General features: G+C 40.5%; 1 protein-coding gene across 1 annotated transcript in view; it reads left to right on the top strand.

Annotated features, from left to right (window-relative positions):
* The window catches only part of B3GLCT (beta 3-glucosyltransferase), a 112,893-nt gene that overhangs the window by 86,005 nt on the left and 9,752 nt on the right, over nt 1–17,136 (top strand). Inside the window, exons 12-13 of the mRNA XM_082435346.1 lie at nt 989–1,088; nt 7,594–7,713. Of these exons, the coding sequence (XP_082291472.1) occupies nt 989–1,088; nt 7,594–7,713 (220 nt within the window). The remainder of the gene's footprint in view (nt 1–988; nt 1,089–7,593; nt 7,714–17,136) is intronic.

Here is a 17,136-nt window from a genome sequence, read left to right as displayed (position 1 = left end):
TATCACTAAGTCTGTCTGTTTTGGAAAAATGATTTTTGTTTGAATTTTCTTTTTTTTTTTTGTTTCTGCTTATCTTGCTTTTTAGACTTTGACTATAATAATCATTTATTTGTTGATGCATTCCTTACTTGATTTCTTAATTTATTTTTAGTCTGACCTTATTATTGCTCATATTTATATTCTACTTTATCCAAAAGGAACTTGAGGTGGCTTTCAAAAATACATACTATAATGGTTAAAAATAAAGAGATCAAGAATAAGGAAAATAAAGGTTAAATAAAGTGGTTTGTTCTCTATTTTGTCACCAAATACTTTGTTGAAAAGAGGGGCTTATTCTTTTTTATCGTCTTGAGTTCTCTTCCCAAACATTTCATTGCTACCCTGGCCCCAGCATTTTCCATTAAAGCTTCGATATCTGTTGGCATCTAAGGGACTGTGCCTCTGTCTTACTCAGTACTGTATCTTTAGTGCACATCCGAGAACTGGCCACCATGTCTGGCATATTAGAAACCTAATAGCAAATATTTACAAAATAAATAATTGAAGGTGTAATACTGTACTTTTGCACCATTGTTTCCCAAAGGTGGTGATGCTTGAGGTTCTAATATTTCCCTTCAGAATAAGTAGATCTGAGGAAAGATGCCAGGCTCCTGTAATTTCTTCGAGGCGTACAACTTTCTTGTATGTCTGGCATGAAGATACTAGTCCTACCTGTACTTGACCTTGTGTAATTCCCCTCACCTCTCTAGGTCTTCAGTCCCTCATGTGCGAAATGAATGACTTTGACTTCATGATCTCTAATGTTCTTCCTGGTTCACTATGTCTATGGAAATTAGAAAAGGATAATTTTTAAAATTTCAAATTCTTAAGGTGCATGTCAGTGTTTACACTTTTACTTACAACACTTTAAAAAAATAATGTTTCCAAATGAATTATATATATTTTAAGGAAAATAATGCACTGTACGTTTTCCTCTCACCTTTCCTAGGTCATTGTGGAAAGACATTTGCCATCTTGGAACGATTTCTGAGTCACAGCTATGACAACATAGCATGGTTAGTCATTGTAGATGACGACACATTAATAAGGTGAGGAGTCAGTCCTGTCATTCCCGGCCTAGGGTGGCTTTAAATTCTACGTATATTCATAGTCAGACACTGCGACGGCTACTTCTGCTGCCGGCCAAGATGGAGTAACAGGGACTGGAGTTACCCTCCCATCTGAAACAACCCCCCAGAAAGGACACAATATATGAAATAAGTGTTTTTAAGACACTGATATTAGGCGACAAACGACGGTCATCCGTGAGACACTTGAAGCAAACGAGGTGAGTCCTGTGACCGCCCCAGCTCACTGTCGTAGAGAGCTTCCACGTCGCTGCTCAGGGAGGGGAACCCAGGTGGACTCCAGCTGAGCCCCTGAGTTGAAGTGATGATGCTGAGAGTCTGGGGAGGCCAAGGCCGTTAGAGTTTGCAGGACAGAGCACCGGAAAGGAGAGAGCTGCACAGGAAGAGAACACTGCACATCTGTGGAGGCGCCCCGTAGGTAGGCAGTAGAGTTTAGTCAGTGCATATGTACGAGGAAACTCCTGGAGGCTGGAGAAAGAACCAACCAGAGTGATTAGAGGGAGTGGTGCCCACCAGTCTCAGAGGGCTGAGTATGGTACCTCTTCCCACCAGCCAGACTGGAAAACCCTTGATTCACAGGTATTGGGTAGAGTTTGTAGAAGGGTCTTGCTTTAATAGTGGGAAATAGCTAACCCTAGACTAAGCAGTGCTTTGGTCATGCCTAACAAATACTAAAGCAAGACCCCCAAAGACCAAACTGTTTCTAAGTAACTGGCCTGCATCCAAGAACAAAGCTCAAGAATATTTATAGAAACACAAAACATCTAGCACCCAACAAAGTAAAATTCACAATGTCTGTGTTTGAAATGGAGGAAGCAATGAAATCTAACACATGTACAATTGGAGTCTCTTATGGACGAAAATCAAAAGAACAGAAATAATATGTAAATTACCAGAAATAAAAGAAGACCTTAATTTATATCTTGAAAGGGCCTAGTAGGTCCCAGGGAAAACTGACCTGGGATCATCAGCTTCTTCACATATCCTAGTAAAACTGTTAGATTTTGATCATAAAGTCCTCTGAGTCTCTAGGCAAAATGATGAAATAATCTAAAGACCAAGAAGATTATAGACTGGTCTCAGACTTCTCAAAATAACATAAGAAATATGGTAACAGTGGAGAAACATTTTCAACAAAGAAATTGTGACTCACAGATTTTATACGCAGTTAAGATGTTCTTCGGTACTGAGGCTACAGAAAAGGTTCTCAGTGTACATAAACTCAGGGAATAGTCTACACACATGCCCTTCCTAAGGAATATATTGGTATTAGGGAAAGAAGTTCATGCAACTAAGATGAAATCTGGGTAAAACGACTGATGGTGAGCATTTCATGTATTTAACTGTAGAACTAAAATCACAGCAGGGGTGGGGACATGGGTAAATAACAGTGTGTAAATGTTATATGTTCTGACAAAGTAGAAAGTTTGCAACTTAAAAAAAAAAAAGGAAGGAAAAGGGACAATAGGATAAGATCATGGCCTATTGTACAGGTAATGGATGGAATTCAAAGGATACTGATGTAAAACTGACAGACCAAGTAAGAAAAAAAGCATGGTAAGACATGAAAAGTTAAATAGAAGATAAATACCAGGAAAAGAAAACTTTCTAATATCCAGAATGTTAGTAGATATAAAGAAACACAGTACATATAGTATAATATGTATAATAATTCAAACCTAAAATAATTTTAGTGTTGAAATCAAACATCAGTCATATCACAAAATGTGAGTGGGTTTAACTCCCCTAATAAAAGAACAAACTTTTCACATTGGCTCATAAAATAAACCCCAACTCTATGCTTTATATGAAAGATACATAATCATTCAAAAAGTCTAACAATAAAGGGATGGATAAGGTTTGCCAAGCCAGTGGGAACAATAAAGATAAAAAATTCAATTCCCAACTCAACAAGTTAGGAAAAGAATCACAAAGTCAACCCCCCAAAAACAAGGAAGAAAATAATAATGAAGATAAATGCAGAAATAATGAGGTAGAGGTCAAAAAAAGCAGAGGATCAAACTAATGAACCAAAATTTTGGTTCCTTTAAAAAAAGAAAAAAGAAATCAAATTGTATTGAGTGATTTCCAGAAGATACCATTACATGGAAAAAGCCAAGTGCACAAGAATGTATTTAGTTTGCTACCCTGTATGGAAGAAAGAAGGAGAAATAAAACATACCCATGTAGACGTACCTGTACAAAAGACAAATGGACAGATAAACCAGAAAACCATGAAGTAGTTTCCAAACAGGGGTGGATGGGAGGATCGGGTAGTTGGAGTGGGGGGTGTGTGTGTGACCCTTTGCTGAGTTTATCTCTTAGTTTAGTTTTGACTTTGGGAAGCATGCTAATATTTTACCTACTGAAAAATAAAATAAATCTGTAAGGACGAGAAAAATCAACAAGGATGAGGAGAAAGCTGAAACAAATGAACCCAACTGCATTTCAAATGAAAACATAATCACACTAAAGGGAAAGTATAACTAATGCAAATACTGTTGAAGACAGGATTTAGAGACACACCTTCAGTCAGGGGTGGGAGGAGGGGGGGATGTCAGACAACTCCTGAGTTTTCAGTCGCCGTGTGGGTGAAGCAGCTCTGAAGGTATTTTAGGTACACTGTAGGGCTGAGTAGGTAAGTAAGTGGTAACAGCGTTGGTTGGGAACCGTGGTGCTCACTGTGGGAGGAGATGGGACGGGCCAGGTCAAGGAAGAGGCCTAAGGTAGGGCTGGAAGATTGGGAGTGGAGAAATCTGCAAGAATTCATAATTTCTGTGAGACTCATGATTTCTAAAGTGTGTGTGTGTGTGTGTACGCACACACACATACATCTTCCTAGTCCTTCCCACCAAAGAAGACCAGAAGCAAAGATACCCCAGTAGCCCTGAGCAACTAATGACCAGAACTAATATTGCTACTTTTCTACTAAAAGGAACCAGTCTCAGAGAAATCACTGATTTTAAGGCTGAGGCAAGGAAGATACAAGAAGATATTTGGAACATTCTTTTTTTATACCAGAGAGTAAGGAAGTGCTTAGAAAAAAAAGAAAAAAAAGTGCATGTCCAGAGGACACAGAAGTGAGCTTGGAAAGGTTCTCTTTGGCAGAATCTGGGACAAGAGCATCAGTATGATTAAGGACGATAATGGATTATCAACCATTAAAATTAGGAATCAGGGAGTTCATGCTTATAATAAAGAAAGAAATAAGTAAGTAAATGAGGCAGATCAGGCACCATAACAAAATATCACAGACTGGGTGGCTTAAACAACACAAATTTATTTCTCACAGTTTTGGAGGCTGGAGAAGTCCAAGATCAAGGTGCTGGCATGGGAGGTTTCTGAGGCATCTTCTCCTGGTGTGTGCTCACGTGACCTCTTCTTTGTGTGCCATGGAGAGAGCGCTCTCTGGTGTATCTTCTTATAAAGACACTAAATCTGTCACGGCAGGGTCCCGTTATGACCTCATTTAACCTTAATTACCTCCTTATAGACCCCATCTCCAAATACAGTCAGATCCCAGATTAAGGCTTCAATATATGAATATTTTGGTTGGGGGCATAATTCAGTCCGTAACAGGCGGGCTGTAGCTAGCAGGATAACGAGGAGTTCTGACTGATAAATGTGGAGTGATGATGGAGCTGGAAAAGTCATCTCTTTGTAACCATCATAGTAAAGATGGATTCAGGCAAGAATCATTAACGGATGCTAAACTCGGGGTGAATTTTGATGAGGACCAGGATATTTGCTGGTTGTTAAAGTGTCTGCCTGGAGACTGAGAAATAGCAAAGGGAAAATTGTAAGCGTCCAGGGGAGACACAGGCAGCGCCATGTGATCAAAATAGATACTCCCATTGGAGGACAGGTGGACACCACATGCCAGACAACATCACTTATATAATACTGCACCTGGGAATGCGTAACCTTGCCTTTATTATGAGGAAACATCAGACGAACCCAAGATGATCAATCTATTAAAAAGGGGGGTGTGTGGGCATTTATTATTTTAAAATACCAACGTCATGAAAGACAAAAAGCTGAGAACTGTTCCAGATTAAAGGACAATAAAGTGAATAATAAATAAATGCAGTAAAGGATCCTGGGCTCCATCCTGTATTGGAGGGAAAAATTGCTATAACGAATGTTATTGGGTCAGTCGATAAAATTGGAAAATGGGTGTTAGCTTAGATACAAGCGCTGTGTCACTGCTCATAGTTCTGGATTATAGTTAAGGCTGCTGTGAACCTTTGTGTACATGTGTTTGTATAGTCATCTGCTTTCATTTATCTTGGCGAAATACTGAGGAGCAGAATGGTTGGGACATATAATAGGTGTGTTAACTTTTTAAGAAACGTGTGTCAGCGGTAGAGTTTCTGAGGTGGCTAACTTTCACTGTTCTGAGAATCCACACATTGATGTGTTTGGGGGAAGGGGCATAATACAGATGTGTATGTGTGTGTGTGTGTGTGTGTACACAGAGAGAGAAATTGAGTGAGAATGATAAAACACTAAAATGTATTAATACAATTTTGATTGCACTTGAACATTTCCATACTCTTTCTATTCATTTCTGTGCCTCAGGTTGCCTGAAATGGTAACAGATTGTTAAATGAAGTTCTTTTCCTGGTTCGGTAGCCAATTCCCTTGGATTGAACTAGAGATCTGCCTGCTTTAGCCACATTTCCAGTTTTTACCAAATATGAAGTATGTAATAGTTGTCAGGCTCAGTTTATGCTTCTTCAGCTTTAATATGATCTTGCAAATACGGAAACGGTTAATGTTACTAGGAAAAGAAACCCAGATGAGATGTTAAATCCTAGTTATTTTAACCTCAGAAATTGAGGGTTTATGGTTTAATTGATAATTTTACAATATGCAGAAAGAAGGGAAATACTTCTCATTTCTTCACACATTTGCTAGAAGGGGCTTTGAGCTTTTAGGGAGCTTTTTACCAAGCAAAGGCTGCGATTTCCTTAGAGATCTTTGTCTCTCCATGACCGAATGGTGATTTACTAGGTGTCCACACCCTTCTTTGCTTTCCCCTGCAGAGGTATTTATTAGATGACTTCCTGAATACTGATTCCAAACTAGGAGCCTAGAATGTTTAACTTCTGTGTCAAAAATAGGGTAGTTTTCAAACACTTTCTGGCCTCTTAGAAACTATCACCATTATCAGAGCCCTTGACCTTTAGGCAGATACAAACCTGATCAGTCAACTTGTAGACTCTGAGCACCGCACTTGTAAGAGATTCTTTTTCATACATCAGATTTGTTTTCTCTTTCAGCGTCAGCTTTATTAGCTGGGTGTAAGATGCATAAGCACAGATGGAAAAGACGGCCCTTGCTGTACCTCTCACAGACAGGAAAAATGAGATGCTACAGCAGCAGTGTCCTAGATGTGAATGTTGCTCTTGAGAAAAGAGTTCACGATTAATCACTGAGAGATGTTTGATAGAGCGAGCTCCTAGAGACGCATGATGCTCACGCGTCACGGGCGTGAGAAACACTGAAATTTACTTCGTGCATAAAACATATTTAATCCAGAGTCGGCCACGGAAAAACTTTTTTCGAGGCACGCTGATTAATATCATTGAGGGAAGCTAGGATTTGGTGTGTATGACCTGAAAAGCTCTAAATTAGAAGAAACAGTAGAAGGACTTTACAAGGCATTTGTAAGTGACAGAAGTTCTTAAAACATGGGAAAACCAGCCTTTCTTAACATCAACCTTTGTCTCCACTTAAAAAAAATATTTATAGATTTTATTTTCCTATGAAATCTTTTTTTCTCATCCTTACAGCAGCCATAGTTGCTGGCATCCTTCTGAGCAGCTCATGGATATTCTCAAGGCCCTCTGCAAGACACATGACAAAGAAGCATAGGGGCCAGAGGTATAAACAAATAGACACAAAAGAGCGTAGATTAGGGAAGCCGCGTTTGAGAGCGTAAGCACAGTGGTGCATCGAAACCTGAAGGTTTCCTGGAAAGCTCTGCTGCTCACACATTCTCCTCCCTACCTGCTGGCTGCCTGCCTGACATGGACCTCATCTGTACTTCAAAAGTTCCTTTTTTAGCCATGAAGAATTTTTTAAAATACCAAGTCCACCTGAAAAGGTGTGATGATCAGTTCATGCTCAGTGGGGAGCAGGACCGGTAGAAGTGAGCTAGGACACCTGCCACCCTGCCCACCCGAACGAGGCAGCCACGCCCGCCAGGGGCTTTGCTAAAACTGGAGAGGGGGCCCTTGTTTCTCAGTTTCTCTCCTGTTTCCAGTAATGCACAGTGTTCAGTTTTTTTTTTCTTTTTTAAAAAAATCTTTCTTCTGTAAGTCTCTTGAATTTCATCTCTAAATGACTTCCATGTAGTATTGCATAATATGACCAGTGGGCTGTAAGAACCATGAAATGTTTACTCTGAAAACACATTTGAATTAAGTGATTATCGCTTCTGTTCCCTTGGGAATCTTAGCATCTCCAGGCTCCAGCACCTACTGAGCTGTTACGATGCCAGTGAACCCGTGTTTCTGGGAGAGCGTTACGGCTATGGCCTGGGCACCGGCGGCTACAGCTACGTCACAGGAGGAGGAGGGTAATTATGGCTTTCTGCAGATACTCACAACGTTACACTTCCGTTTCCAGGATGCAGAGATGGGTCTGTGGCCGTGGGATCTACGCTGATATGCAGGTGCTCTGTCAGTGGGAGCTGCTACTATAATAGGAAAGTGAACATTAACAAGAACCCACAGTGAAGAATATTTTACTCCTTGAAGAGACAGTATATAAATGTATGTCAGGGAGCTTGGTAGAAATGTCCCTTTAGTTGTGAGTGCTTCTAGGCAGCCAGTTAGTTTTGATAGTCTAAATGCAAAAAATTTTGGATATAGATTTTAATTTCAGAAAGTAAGTCATTAGACTTTTTAATTACCCGGTGCTTATAAATCACATTTGGGAAAAGAGTGGTATAGAAGTTTAGACTTAAGCAATTAAGTGATATTTGTGTGGGATTTATAGGGTTTAAATAACAGTTAAAAATCAGTGCTTTTAAATAAGCATCTGCCTAATCTCTTATGGGGAAAGATTTTTGATTTGATTTATGTAAGTAAATCAATTGAGCACTTAGTCCGTTCTATTATTTCTATAGTCTTTGCTATTGGGGTATTTAGGGAGAATCTTGTTATCCACTATAGTAATTTAACTTTATTCAGCAGGTTTTTGTTGAATGTCCACTATGTGCTGGGCACCATTCTAGGCACTGGATTATAGACTTCTGAAGGCTAGGACTTGATATTCTTACTCTGGGATCTCCTAGATGAGAACCGTTCCTGCTGCAGGACTACTACTGCAGGGTCACATTCCAGGTGTCCTGGTTTGCTCTGGCCCATTCAGTGGTGACTGCAACATGGTTATGGAGGTGGCCCTTTCCTAGTGATGACCAGGCCTGGGCAGGAGTACTGGTCTTTGTTGACCCATTGCTAATGTTGATCCTCCATTAGCCATAGGAGACAGAGGTCCACAGAGGCCTTTGAGAAGACACTAAAGCGTAAAGCCAAGGCGTATTGAGCTCATCCTCATTAAAAAAAGGTTCCAGCTCTTTGCAGGCTTATGGTGACGCACTAGTTTCCTGGGTGAGGTGCTGGTGCCCATGAAGCCAGAGCTTCCCCCTTTTGTAAAGGGCCCTGTTCTTGGTACCGGGGGTTATGTATTTTGTAGCAGGAAGGTGTTAATACTTCGAACCCGGAAGGAAAAACCACAGCCTCCTGGTCTCCCTGCCCTTCGTCCTCCTCCGCTCCGTGCTGCAGTCACACAGACTCCCCGAAAGCACCTGGTTCTCCCGCTCCCCTGCTCGGGGGCCTGCGCTGCCTTCCCATTGATTGTAGTGCGAACTCTTTCCTACTCTTGTCGTCTGACTAGGAGATGATCGTTCGGATTTCGACCAGAGTCGCGTTGATCTGGATCAGGCCTCAATTTTAACCACCTCTTGTTGGCCTAATTCCCAGCCTCCCGGGTGCTCCTGAGGCCGTGGAGCTAAAGCCTCTCGCGGGTCTCTCCTTCCCGCCCCCAGACCCACTTTGCCCGCTTGCCGCTCCCCCGGGAAGGGCTCCTCCCTGGAAGCCCGCAGGCTTCACGTCATCCATCTCTTCAACAGTTCCATAGGTTAGTGTGAGTTTTATTTTATTCGGATTTTCCTTTGCGTTACCAGGGGAGTGAAAGTCTTTCACATCCTTTTATAACCTCTCGTTGCCGTTAGAATGTAAGTCCAAATTCCTCACTGAGGCTTACCAGGCCTCTTGTGATCTTGGCAGATGCTGTTTTACCTTCTTAGCCTCATTTATCTGCACCCTCATCTTAAAAGAATTTGTGCTGAACCTGTTTGTTCCTGAGAGGCACTATTTTTTTAACTCCTCCGCTCAGATACGGCGTCTGCTGGTCTGTACACAGCACTGCCCCTCACCCCAGCCTTCTGCCTGTCACCTGGCCCGTCCTCCTCCTGCGTTTGGACTTGACAGCGCTATCAGTTACTTATTCCTGGAGCCTTCAGCCTAGTCCAGCCCCTGAAATCCGGGTTTGATGCCTTTCTAATATACTTTCATAGCATATTATACAAACCATTATCATTTAATTGCCTATTTACTTTTCTGTTTTCCACCCAGATTATGAATTATTTGAAGGCAGCACCTGAGTCTCACTTCCCATTCCATTCCCCCTTCCTAGCATGGGGACTCATTTTTTACAGGATACAAGGGATAAATGAATAAATAGATGCATGAACACTGGTACTAATCTTTACATAACTATAACATTGACCAGTGTAATATTCTGTTCTTAGTAGCACTTTACAAAGATGCAGAAACATTCTTCATGAGATTGTCTTATATCTACTATTGATAAAAGCTGCAGACATAATAGTTTCTCTAATATTACAAGAGACTTTTCTGGTGATCTAGCTTAAGAACCAGCTTTTTTTTTTTATCAGCAAGTCACGATCAACTAATGGATGGTAAAACCAATTAATGGATCATACCATCATTTAAAAATAATGAAATACAGAATGGAATAGAATAACAGATATATCATGTACATCACATGTAGGAAGAGTATTATTGTTATGTGATATTTTTCCAGTTTTTATACACATACACATACACAAAACATAATTGGTTGCATATGAACTGTGTTTCTTGTTTTCTCACTGTGTTATAGTCAAATAAGTTTTTGAAAACCATTGCCTTCAATCACCCCTCTTAAGCCCCACTTATCAGAGCTAACCCAGGAGTGTGGACTCCAGGAATTTATGTGTAGGTACTCTGTATTGTTTGGAAAACGAGACCTTTGTACTATTTGAATTCAAGTGTCCGTTTTCCGCTTTGTTGCTTACTTCTTGAAAGTTTGGGTATTTGGAGGCAACTAGTTCAATAACTATTTTCTTTTTTGAAAATACTTCCTTACATACATTTGGGTAGGAAGCTGTGGTCAGGATTAAGAGGCCCTGGCAGTGTTGCCCAAAGAGACAGCCGTGACCTGTGTTCATCTGCTAGGAGTCTGGGGGGCAGGCCCGTTTCTGACGATGCAGTTTATCTTCTGTACGTGGTGTGTGTGTGTGTGTGTGTGTTGCTACGCTGCATGGCTATTCTTGATTTGCAGGTGTTCCCTTGGGCAAATCCCTGCCTCTCATTTCAGTTTTTCTTATTTTTAAAATTAGTATATTAAAGGAAGTCATATTATTAGTCTTACAGCCTTTCAACATCTGTTTTTTATTAACATTCTTTTAATTTTTTTTTAAACATCTTTATTGGAGTATAATTGCTTTACAATGGTGTTTTAGTTTCTGCTTTATAACAAAGTGAATCAGTTATACATATACATATGTTCCAATATCTCTTTCCTCTTGCATCTCCCTCCCTCCCATCCTCCCTATCCCACCCCTCTAGGTGGTCACAAAGCACCGAGCTGATCTCCCTGTGTTATGCGGTTGCTTCCCACTAGCTATCTATTTTACATTTGGTAGTGTATATAATGTGTCTATGCCACTCTCTCACCCTGTCACATCTTACCCCTCCCCCTCCCCATATCCTCAAGTCCATTCTCTAGTAGGTCTGTGTCTTTATTCCCGTCTTGCCACTAGGTTCTTCATGACCTTTATTTTCCCTTAGATTCCATATATATGTGTTAGCATACTGTATTTGTTTTTCTCTTTCTGACTTACTTCACTCTGTATGACAGACTCTAATTTTTTTAATTGATGTATAGTTGATTTACAGTGTTGTGCTAATTTCTGCTGTACAGCAAAGTGACTCAGCTATACACATATATACATTCTTGTTTTATATTCGTTTCCATTATGGTTTATCCCAGGAGACTGGATATAGTTCCTGTGCTATACAGGAGGACCTTGTTGTTTAGCCATTCTAAATGTAATAGTTTGCATCTGCTAATCCCAAACTCCCACTCCATCCCTCTCCCACCCCCCGCCCCCTTGGCAAACACAAGTCTGTTCTCTATGTCTGTTTCTGTTCTGTAGATAGGTTCATTTGTTCCATATTTTAGATTCCACATGTAAGTGATATCATACGGTATTTTTCTTTTTCTGACTTCACTTAGTATGATAACCTCTAGTTGCATTCATGTTGCTACAAATGGCATTATTTTGTTTTTTTTATGGCTGAGTAGTATTCCATTGTATATATGTACCACATCTTCTTTATCCATTCATCTGTCGATGGATATTTTAGTTGTTTCCATGTCTTGGCTATTGTGAATAGTGCTGCTATGAACATAGGGGTGCATGCATCTTTTTGAATTATAGTTTTGTCTGGGTATATGCCCAGGAGTGGGACTGCTGGGTCATATGGTAACTCTATTTTTAGGTTTCTGAGGAACCTCCATACTGTTTTCCATAGTGGCTACACCAACTTACATTCACACCAACATTGTAAGAGGGTTCCCTTTTCTCCACACCCTCTCCAGCATTTGTTATTTGTAGACTTTTTAATGATGGCCATTCTGAACGGTGTGAGGTGGTACCTCATTGTAATTTTTTTTTTTTTTAATGAATCAACAGTTTAAATTTTACTTATTTATTTATTTATTTTTGGCTGTGTTGGGTCTTCGTTTCTGTGCGAGGGCTTTCTCTAGTTGCAGCAAGTGGGGGCCACTCTTCATCGCGGTGCGCTGGCCTCTCACTGTTGCGGCCTCTCTTGTTGCAGAGCACAGGCTCCAGACGCGCAGGCTCAGTAGTTGTGGCTCACGGGCCCAGTTGCTCCGTGGCATGTGGGATCTTCCCAGACCAGGGCTGGAACCCGTGTCCCCTGCATTGGCAGGCGGATTCTCAACCACTGCGCCACCAGGGAAAGCCCCTCATTGTAGTTTTGATTTGCATTTCTCTAATAATTAGTGATGTTGAGCATCTTCTCCTGTGCCTACTGGCCATCTGTATCTTCTTTGGAGAAATGTCTATTAAGGTCTTCTGCCCATTTTTCGATTGGGTTGTTTTTTTGTTGTTGAGTTGTGTGAGCTGTTTGTATATTTTGGAGATTAAGCCCTTGTTGGTTACGTCATTTGCAAATATTTTCTCCCATTCCATAGGTTGTCTTTTCATTTTTTTTTATAGTTTCCTTTGTTGTGCAAAAGCTTGTAAGTTTGATTAGGTCTCATTTGTTTATTTTTGCTTTTATTTCTATTGCCTTTGGAGACTGACCTAAGAAAACACTGGTGCAATTTATATCAGAAAATATTTTGCCTATGTTTTCTTCTAGGAGTTTTATGGTGTCATGTCTTATGTTTTAAGTCTTTAAGCCATTTTGAGGTTTGTTTTTTTTTTGTGCATGGTGTGAGGGTGTGTTCTAATAACTTCATTGATTTACATGCAGCTGTCTAACTTTCCCAGCACCACTTGCTGAAGAGACTGGGAAACACATTTTCATATGTTTTTCCCATTTTATATTCTTGTCTCCTTTGTTGAAGATTAATTGACTGTAGGTGTGTGGGTTTATTTCTGGGCTCTCTATTCTGTTCCATTGATCCGTATGTCTGTTTTTGTACCGATACCACACTGTTTTGATTACTGTAGCTTTGTAGTACTGTCTGAAGCCTGGGAGAGTTATACCTCCTGGTTTGTTTTTTTCCCCCTCAGGATTGCTTTGGCAATTCTGGTTTTTTTCTTTTTCTTTCTTTTTTTTGGTTTTATGTAAATTTTTGGATTATTTATTCTAGTTCTGTGAAAAATGTCATGGGTAATTTGATAGGGATTGCATTAAATCTGTTGATTGCTTTGGGTAGTATTGCCATTTTAACAATATTCTTCCAATCCAAGAGCATGGGATATCTTTCCATTTCTTTGAATCCTCTTTAATTTCCTTTATTAATGTTTTATAATTCTCAGCATATAAGTCTTTCACCTTCTTGGTCAGGTTTATTCCCAGGTATTTTATTTTTTTGGTGTGATTTTAAAAGGTATTGTTTTTTTTTTTTACATTCCCTTCCTGATATTTCATTGTTAGTGTAAAGAAATGCAACCAATTTCTGAATGTTAATCTTGTATCCTGCTACTTTGCTGAATTCATTTATTAGATCTACCTGTATTTGTGTGGAGTCCTTAGGGTTTTCTATATATGGTATCATGTCCTTTGCATATAGTGACAATTTTACCTCTTCCCTTCCAATTTGGATACCTTTTATTTCTTTTTGTTGTCTGATAGCTGTGGCTGGGACTTCCAATACTATGTTGAATAGAAGTGGTGAGAGTGGACATCCTTGTCTTGTTCCAGATATTAGCAGGAAGGCTTTCAGCTTTTCACTGTTGAGTATTATATTGGCTGTGAGTTTGTCATAAATGGCTTTTATTATGTTGAGATATGTTCCCTTTATACCCACTTTGGTAAGAGCTTTTATCATGAATGGATGTTGAATTTTGTCAAATGCTTTTTCTGCATCTAGTGAGATGATCATGTGGTTTTTTACTTTTCTTTTGTTTATGTGGTGTATTACATTGATTAATTTGCATATGTTGAACCATCCTTGTGAACTTGGGACGAATCCCGCTTGGTCGTGGTGTATGATCTTTTTTATGTGTTGTTGGATTCAGTTTGCTAACATTTTGTTGAGAATTTTTGCATCTATATTCATCAAAGATACTGGCCTGTAATTTTCTTTTCTTTTCTGGTGGTGTCTGTCTGGTTTTGGTATCAGGGTGATGGTGGCTTCATAGAATGTCTTTGGGAGTGTTCTCACCTCTGCAGCCTTTTGGAAGAGTTTGAGAGGGATCAGTATAAGTTATTTGCGTGTTTGGTAGAATTTGCCCGTGACGCTATCTTGTCCTGGACTTTTGTTTGTAGGGAGTTTTTTAAATTTTTTATTTATTTATTTAATTTTTTTTTTGGTAGAGGAATTTCCTGAACACAGCTTTTTTTTTTAAATTAATTAATTAATTTATTTTTGGCTGTGTTGGGTCTTCGTTTCTGCGCGAGGGTTTTCTCTAGTCGCGGCAAGCGGGGGCCACTCTTCATCATGGTGCACGGGCCTCTCACTATCATGGCCTCTCTTGTTGCAGAGCACAGGCTCCAGACGCGCAGGCTCAGTAGTTGTGGCTCACGGGCCCAGTTGCTCTGCGGCATGTGGGATCTTCCCAGACCAGGGCTCGAACCCATGTCCCCTGCATTAGCAGGCAGATTCTCAACCACTGTGCCACCAGGGAAGCCCTATTTTTTATTTTTTATTACAGATTCTATTTCACTTTTAGTGATCGGTCTGTTCGAATTATCTATTTCTTCTTGATTCAGTTTTGGTGGGCTGTATGTTTCTAGAAAGTTGTCCATTTTTTCTAGGTTGTCAAATTTGTTGGCATATAATTGTTCATAGTATTCCCTTACGGTTTTTTGTATTTCTGTGGTATCAGTTGAGATTTCTCCTTTTTCATTTCTTTTTATTTAGTTTCTGTCTCTTTTCTTCTTGGTGAGCCTGACCAGAGGTTTGTCAATTTTGTTTATCCTTTCAAAGAACCAGCTCTTGGTTTTACTGATCAACATCTTCTTAATATTTAAAAGTTGGCAGAACAGACATACTATGCTGTAACTGGTAATTTTCCTTTTTGGCGGGCGGGGGGGTGGGTAGAGCACACCAAAATGAAAGGCTTTTCTTTTCTTTTTCATTCTACTGGATGCTGGCAGAAGAGAAGCATTTTTATTCAAATACGTTTTAAGAGGACGAGATGCGTGCTGTGATTGGGACAGTTAGTTACCTATGAAACGTTCCTTGACAGGACATCAGGCAGACACTTTAAGGGAAATGTCTGTTTATGGTGAACACGTCCCCTCACACAGGCTCTTTCCTGGGATTGGTCAGTAGAGCAGGAATTTGGCTCAGCACGTAGGTGTGAGGCCCTGAGTCACTGATGGACACTAGATTTTTAAGAGAGAGGCAGTTTACGGTGAGTTTTCAAACTTGCAGTTTTCCCTGTTGTATAGGTCATAAGCACTTTATTCGTCTTGTACGGTCATATTTCCTCGTACCACCTTAAATAAAGAGCTTCTTTTTCCTCCTGTTTGGTCATATTCCATCCAGTCTTCTGACATCTCAGCACGGGCAGGGAGTGTCTTCCGTGTCGCTACATCACCAGCCGTGGTCACTGGTGTTAGTTATATGGCACTGAACTGAGCCCAGCTGAGCAGGAATCGACATGTTTGCGTCAGGGATCGTGCTCAAGTGCTCTGCCCTCTTTCCTTCCCGACTAGACTGATTCATAGAACTCTCCCTCCCTGGGGAAGAGCTTTGCAAAGGCAGCTTTGTTCTCACTTGTTGGATTTATTAGACTTTTACTAAGGGCATACTGTATGTGCGACCCTGTATTTGGCTATGGGAATATATGGATAAATTTTAGATAGTTTGGCCTTCAAGAAAGTTGTTGCTTATTGGGAATGAACTTGTGAACCATATCAGCCCTATCAGCTATCGGGTTATTCATGATATGAGAAGATCCATTACTACTCTAGGACCAGAAGGGAAAGCAGAAACCAATCTATATTTTTTAAAAGAGGAGAATTTATTGCAGGAACTTGGTACAAATGTATTGGAAAGGGCCAGAGGAATAAGAGGGAGCAAGTGGCTTTACCCAGAGCTCAGTAACTATAGGAAGCGCTGTTGCCTCTGAAGCTGAAGGAGCAAAGGGTGCTGGTTTCTGGGGCCTATCGGTGTGGGTTGCTGTGGCCGGTGCTACTGTCGGGTTAACAGCACTGCATCTGGGGCAGACCTGGGATGGGCTCCAGGTCACTGCTGCTTTGGGACCATCACCGATGCTCTGCCATCCCATGCCGGCTGGGCTGGAGCCTGTGGCTACCCACCCCCCATCACCTGCCTCTGCCACAGAGACCACCAGAGCCAGAAGCAGATGGCCTCCCCCAGTATTGGGCCCCTTGTCGTCAGGACGAAGCCAGGACCCATCTGGCCAGAGAGTCTGGAAAATATTGTAGAGTTTCTAGCCTTCTACAGTGCTGAGGAGAGCACAGAAAGGTGGGGATGGCTGTGAGTTCCACCAGAAAGTACCCAACGTATCTGGTCAAGCAGCGTCTTAGCACTATTTGAGACAAATCAATCTCTTTCTCCCTCTGTCTCTCTTTTTTTCCCTCTTTCTCGAAATTACCTTAAGGAAGCTTCTGTGTTCTGGAATCACTTGGGCCATGCATGGTTTTTTTCAATTAGATTTGATCTCATTGTCAGTCATCACCTGTATAACTGAGGTACCTAGTATTTCTGGGCCCATCTACCTGCTGGGAATGTTGGCGGATTTTGTTACTGATCTCATCGAGAGTGTGTAAACTTAAGAACTATTCTAATTTTCCAGTGACATACTAGAAAAAGAACACTGCCAAGTGTTAATGTATAGGATATATATAAAGAAATAAAATTGCCTATTAGATAGGCAAACATATTAAAAGTGCTTTTCCTTTCATAGAAACACAGAAACATTTCCCTCAGAATAATAAATATAAAACACTGCTGATGTCAACATCTTTATCAGAAA

Source organism: Balaenoptera physalus, assembly GCF_965194825.1.
Source record: "Balaenoptera physalus genome assembly, chromosome: 18".
Lineage (NCBI taxonomy): Eukaryota > Metazoa > Chordata > Mammalia > Artiodactyla > Balaenopteridae > Balaenoptera > Balaenoptera physalus.
Note: the sequence above shows the minus strand (reverse complement) of the source record. Positions and strands in the feature narration are given on the sequence as shown.